General features: G+C 45.9%; 1 protein-coding gene across 2 annotated transcripts in view; it reads right to left on the bottom strand.

The window, feature by feature from the left end:
- Positions 1 to 6,921, bottom strand: part of DPP8 (dipeptidyl peptidase 8) — a 57,495-nt gene that overhangs the window by 26,665 nt on the left and 23,909 nt on the right. For both annotated transcript variants that reach the window (XM_019503972.1, XM_019503973.1), the window contains exons 6-9: positions 4,555 to 4,683; positions 3,119 to 3,180; positions 1,718 to 1,818; positions 591 to 768 (exon numbers count right to left, since the gene is read on the bottom strand). In XM_019503972.1, coding sequence (XP_019359517.1) covers positions 591 to 768; positions 1,718 to 1,818; positions 3,119 to 3,180; positions 4,555 to 4,683 — 470 coding nt within the window. The remainder of the gene's footprint in view (positions 1 to 590; positions 769 to 1,717; positions 1,819 to 3,118; positions 3,181 to 4,554; positions 4,684 to 6,921) is intronic.

Genomic DNA, 6,921 nt, shown 5'->3' with positions numbered 1-6,921 from the left:
TGCTGCCAGGCACCAACTTCACATGAAGGGGGCCAAATCTACTGCACAGCTATGAGGCTATGTACAATATACAGGGGGTAGGGCCAGTGCTGGGGCTCAGGACACCTGGGTCCCTGCCAGGGGTGTGCTGCATACCTCCAACAAGCCACTCCCCTACTCTGGACCTCTGTTTCTCACCCACTCCACCCTATTTAAAGGTGCCTAAGTCTAATCCTGTTGCGCCCTGCTTGACTGCCTGAAGAAAGCACTGACACAAAAGGCAGGAAGGTCTTCCTCCTCCTTGATGCTGTGTGCAACTCAGTCTTAAGGTTGAAATAAAAGCATCTTACATTGATAGACCCATTCATGCTTTTTCAGGGACTTCAGCAGGGTGGGACCAGCATCACCCACAGGCACCTAATATGGAGAACAGGATCTAACCCTTCAGCACTTCAGGTCAGAGACTCTCTTACTATGAATATGTACAGTGAAGAGCACAATGGGTCTTTATCCCGTTTCTGGGAGTGAAGCAATACAAACAGCATTAATCCCATGTGAGCACTATGGGCAGGTCCACACCCTATGTAGGAGGCTACACCCCAAATTCTTACATTGATCCAGACATCTGTTGTTTCTTCATAAATAATGAGTGGTGTAACAGAGTCGGGCACGGTGTCTATAAGTTTCTGTCTTTCCATAGCATCATCTTCTACTGGGATAAATAATGCAGGGGGAATCAGCACAATCTGAAGCCGTGTTTGGGAGCGGTCCAGCAAGATGGACCAGGCACTATCAAAGGAAAAACAAAGTATTAGGAAAATCCTGCATCATTACTCAGGATCAGACAGCTGAGAGAACCTGACTCAGGAACACTGTGCATTTTGATGGGGACAACAGTGATCAATTTTAGAGCCAGGGAAAAGATAAATTTAACTTTGGGCAGGGAAAAGCAAATATTTCCCTCAAAGTTTCAAGGCGTCAGGCAGGCTCCTCAACAGAGATGGAGGAACCTGTCCTGCTTTAATTTCAACCCCATAAAAATACAGTGGGTTCAAAAGTCTGTTTTGTTCTTATGTTCTTGGATTTGGATTGTGCTTCAGAGACAAAGTGGGAGGAGGATTTCAGAACAGAAAATTTAGAAGGATCAAGGAAGCAAATGCCTTCCAACTGAAATTTAAGAACATATCTGAGGATCTCTGAGTGCTTATCAGTTGCCTAAAGAAATGACGACGAAACCTCAGGGCTTGCCAGTGGTCCAACACCACACTGTGAGGAGTTAGGCATGTGGCCCTATTTACAGGGTTAAAAATAACATGTAGGTGTTACAGTGGGATTTCTGATGAGTTAGTCTGCTGCAGTGGTTAGGGTGCTAGCATAGGACTTGGGAGACCTGGACTCAAGTCCTTTCTCAGCCACAGACTTCCTGTGTGACTCTGGACAAGTCACTTAACTTCTCTGGGTCTCACTTTTACAAATGGGGATAAAAGCGCTGCACTACCTCACAAGGGCACTGTGAGGACAACTGAATCACAGGCTACAAGGTGATGGCAATGGAACCAGACACGCACCAGAGTGAGGATGCTGTGGTTTGGGAAAATGTCCCCTTTGCACAAACACATTTGGAGCACTGTGATAATCACAGCAAGCATGTGCCAGAGTGAAAAGAGGGGCTGGGACTATCTGTTTCCAGTTGCATTGTCCCAAACCCACTAAGCAGAGACAGGATTAACATACGCACTATTTTCCTTCTGGAGTCCATCCCGCTCTAGCAATATACTCTACTCCTTCAAACAGGATCTCGAATGGCTGCACTAGTTCTTTATCCACGACATCAGCAATCTATTGATAACAACAGCAATCAACATCAAGAAATGGTGAAGCACGTGCTGAAGAAACAGGTCTCTGCACGCGAATGGTCAAGGTTGTCCTCCACTGCAGCTCAAAAGGAATTGCATCTTTACCCCTGGCCTTCACAAACGTGAGGGATTCAATCCCATTACAGCCACTGAGGCTGGGCTCCGAGGCAGCTGCCAGGCTGCAAACCCCATCAGCACCCAAGCAAAGATGGACTGGGTGTCAGGAGATGCAAGGCCCATCCCTACCCTGTCATGAGCTTATGAAATGAGCCTGGGTGAGTGGTTGTACCTCCACAGGTCTCATTCCCCCAGTCTGCAGCGGTGTGCACTGAGGCAGTGACCCCTGCCTGAAGTGAGGAAAAGCCCCACTTGTACATTTCATGGGTTGGGGTCAGCTGGCTTGTCTAGATTAGAGGTTGGCCTCAGTGCAGGTACACTGGTATGTCCAGCAATGGGCAAAGTCCCCAGAGAAGACAGGTCCCTAATCAGACACCACATGCTCCTCCTGTACCCTGCTGAGTTAAGGTACCTTCACATTAGTTAGAACAGCTTACACCAGCTGCCAGGACACAGTGGGGGGGCATAACACTCATTTCCCCACATACTGTATTTACACAGCAACTGAGTTATAGCTCAGCAAATTCTCTTCCCAGTTAAAACATCTTCAGGAAGATGTTGAACCAGGCACTAACCAGGGGGTTGGCCAAGGGAATGCTGATCACTTGTGTCGAAAACATACCACCCCTATGTTGAAACCTTTCACCCCCTATATGAGTGGAAAAGGAGAGATGCCAGTGCTATATTTTGCTTGCTGCATTCCTGACATTACACCAGGCTGCGGGTGACTGGTTCTGCCTTAGTCAGAGGGGGCACATGTCCCCCCCCAGCGACCACTCAGCGACAGGAGGGGGGGCAGGGAGACCCTCCTGCAGCCAATCACAAGGTGGTGGATCGCTGCGGCCACTTCTGGGAGCTCCACGGTGCTCCCACTCCCTGGCCGGCGCTTGCAGGGAGGGCACCGGCACTCCCACCTGCCCCCCTTGCCTGTTGCCTAAGCAGCGAGTGTGTGGCCAGTCAGGGAGTGCACTAGAGCTCTTAGGGGGTGCACGTGCACCCCCTACACATCACCACTGCACCAGGCTGTTTGAAACAGTAGTCTACAGATCACCCCCATACCCTTTGTGTGCCCAGCAGGTTTTTTTGCGTCAACTGAAGATCCTAATTTTAGAAAGGAGTCACAAATGTCAAATCGATTTAGAAAATAAATGAAAATTAAAACTTACTCTTCCTTCAGCATCAATTGTTATTTCGGACATCTTGAAGGTGACCTTTGGATTCGCTGTACCTATAAAAAAAAAAGACATCAACAATCACACAGTTTGCTTTCAGGAAGATACACCCATATTCCAAACACCAGCAATGATGTTTACCCCAAATTGAACAGAAAGCAAGCAACAGACTGCTCTGTGATTAATTAACCCCATCCTGCTGGGGGTAAAAGGGGTAGAATTCAGGTCAGGTCATAAGGGGCTAAAATAAACAAAGGCCCTTGAGGCCCAATCCTGTACAAATATACTAACAGAGTAGTGCCTGATGACAAAAGTAGCCTCTGGAGAATTAAGAGACCTATTTACAGGAGTAAGTGCCAGGGTCAGTATTACTACTGACCCTGGTGTTTACTCCTATAAGTAGCCCTCTTCATTCTTAATGGTCCCACCATTTCAAAAGTTCTGATGTTAGTCTTTTTCTCTTTGAGAAGGGGGGATTAAGGGTTACAGATACAGATCAATTCACTCTACAGCAGAAAGCATTACCTCCCAATGCTATATCCTTAAAAACATACCCTGTAGGAACTGGCCAGGTAGGACCTTTTAAAAAAAGCTGAATTGTATTAGGGATGAGCACCAAAAAATGCAATGCATCAGCCTTACAGACGCATGACAGACACCTCTGCAAAGGATGTGAGGGTTCATATCTTCCCACCCGGAACAGCAGGCAGAATTCTGGTAACTGCCCCTGTACTAGATGATATTGTCTGGCTACAATGAAGACAGAGATCTGATCAAACCAGCTGGAGAACGTACCACAAAGCCACCAAACCCTCAGGCACCAACTTCAGGGGCTTATATGGCTCCCAATACCACAGTATCTGAACACCTCCCAAGTTTTCACATGTATATCTTACCATGCCCCCACCATGAGGCAGGGCAGTACTATTTTCCCCCTCTACCCATGGGGAACTGAGGCCCTGAGGCCAAGGTCCTGTTTCTAAAGGTTTTTAGCCTTTGCTCTGCTCAGTGCTACACAGCCCAAGTAAACCAGGCTGCTAAGAACTAACTTCAGGATGAAAGTCAATGGGATTTAGGCTCCTTGTGCCCAAGTCATGGCTGAAAATGGGACTGAGTGGTCTACACTGCTTCAAACCTTGTAAATCCTTCCAGAATTCCCCAACCTCCCACCCCCAATTACAAAGGCACTGCCAGCAGCCCAGCAGAAAGCCGTAAAAAATACATGTTTTTTCACCCTGAAGCCCAGAGCTGTGAAGATAAAGAGAGCATAGGGAGGTGCTTCCTGAATAGTACAGACAGAGTAGCATGCTGCCAGCAACCAAAAACACTGGGTTAGCAGTGAGGATCCTACACCATCAGCATGGGCCACAAGGGAGTCACTTGTGGGGGAGGGCCGAAGGCAGAAGGAAAAGGAAACAGCAAGGCCTCACCTGTTTTGGGATACCTGAAGGAATCTGTCCGCCTGGTCTCCAACAGGGGGGACGTGACATGAATGATTTCCACCTCTGACTCATCATTTTCTTCATAGAGAATCCTAAGGATTTTGCCCCCGTTGAGTGCTGCAAAGGAAGAGACACGTTTCACATCTGGAATTGCTGTAACGATCTGCTCATTGCAGGCGACAGCCCTGTTCCTTTGGCTGCCTAGGGGGAGGCTGCATCATGCACCACACGCTGAAGCTTCAGCTGTTTGGAGCTGGAGGGAAATCCAGCAAGTTTGTGTGCTGGCTATGAAAGCTTGGGCAGTGTCTGCTGCACAAAAATGCAAGATAGTGGCTGGGGCAAGACTGGGTTGTGGTAACAAGCCTGCCACAAAGAATATCAAACTCCGCTAATGGCTTGCAACCCACTAGGCAGAAGAGAGAGAAGAGTTTGCGGTACCCAATACCAGACCCATACCATAAAATAATAAGAGTGGTAGTTAAAATTGTTAGCAGAGACCTGACATAGTCATCATGTGCATCTCCAAGCTAAGGAAGCCAGAGAACAAGGCTGAGCCAATGTAACTAAAGAAGGCAAGGAAACTACATATACATTTCAATTGAACTAGCAACTAATGAAAACAAAAAATTAAATATACATTTCAAGCAAAACCTGCAAAAGGTGCATATTATACAGGGAAAATGTCCTGTACGTGACATCCTCACATTTTTTCAAAACAGGCATCCAATGAATAAGGTGTTAAAAATGTCTCAATCATTCAATATATGTCTGGAATTCTGTAAATAGACCATCAGCGGTATAAGCTATTGCAAACTTGCCCCATTGATAAACAAATACCCAAAGACAGGTCCAGTAACCAATGCCTCTAAACATCCTAGTTGACCACTCAAGGCCCATCACATTTAACTGACCTATCACTTCAGGGAGACAAGAAACACAAGCCTTCACACCTAAACAAATCGAAAAGCAGGAGCCAGGCAATTTAACAACTGTAATATGATGATCAACCTTTTCCTCCCTGTTTTGTTCGGACTTTAATCAGCCAACCATCACGGAAAATGCTTTGAAGCTATACAATTAAATAATATAAGCAGCAAGACAGAACTGCCAGCAAGGCACGCAGTCCAGAAAAGATCAAGAAGCCATACTGCACCCAGACCACAAGTAAACACTGCAAGACCAGACCAGCTTCCCTGCCTGCGTTGGTGAGAAAACACTGGGACTTTCTGTAATATTTTATATTGGGAAAGAGTCTTTTTCTGTCATTTTGTTTCGTAGCTTGTTGGCAGTTATTAAAGCAAGCATTTCTGCTATTAATCAATCGGGTGTTGTATCAATTCTTAAAGCACTAGGTTTAAAATCCTGTTTTTAAGTGCAACATGTGTGCTATGTTCTGAATGATCCTGAATCTCAGGGCTCTACTACGCGTTCAAATTAAAGCCTGTTAGAAACCAGCTCTAGCATTGTTACACATTTTCAGGCACTAACTTTGTAGCTGGTTAGCTCTTTTTATACAGCCGAACAGTCATTTTTATTGCCTGATAATTACTTTCCAAGTGTGGTTGTCTAAATTTATCACGTGATTAACCAGTTAAATGTATGATAATTACTCTACACATGTGGCCAGTCTAAATTTATTGTGCAATTAACCAGTAAATTTGCACAATACATGCAACGTGTAGCAGAAGCCTAACTGCTGTCTCCACTCTGATTAGTCTAGGTTTCTTCCCTCCAAGGTAACACACACCTAGACTGTGAGCTGTAAAGCCCAGATGATGATACCTCACAAAAGCCATGGGGCATGGACACACAACATAATTACTATAGTCATCTAGCCTGAATATTATTCCAGTGTAAATTTATCCATAGTAAGGACCAGATACATGACCTGTTCTCCCAAGCTGGCTGCCCACAGTAGGCACTACTGCAGTTCTTGACCAGTGGGTGGATGGGCTGCCCTAGGATGAAGTTTAATAGGGAACTGAACATGTGTTGTACATGAGTGTACCTTATACTGGCATAACCTCCTCTTCTGAGAGGCAACTCTACCCCACACTAGAGAGATTTACACCAGCGTAAGATGAGAGTCATGTGTCCTCCCTGCATATTCTACAGAAAGTCAATTTACTGCTTAATAAATGTGTCACCTGTCCATATGGAGATGATAATGTCGGCCTCTTATGATATATTTTAAGCACTTCCTTTGGTCTTTTCTCCTATATTCTCACAGGACATTTCACTCCTTAGACCAACAGGGCTACAACCAACACTCCAGCAGCTGTATTGACATTGGTATGGGGCTGGCTGGGGTTGGAGAGCTGTCTTGGAACTCCATGTCCTTGTTTTCCTGTCACT

This window comes from Gavialis gangeticus, unplaced genomic scaffold, assembly GCF_001723915.1.
Source record: "Gavialis gangeticus isolate Ggan-Ray unplaced genomic scaffold, GavGan_comp1, whole genome shotgun sequence".
In the NCBI taxonomy this organism is placed as follows: Eukaryota; Metazoa; Chordata; order Crocodylia; family Gavialidae; genus Gavialis; species Gavialis gangeticus.
This window is presented reverse-complemented; position numbering and strand designations above follow the sequence as displayed.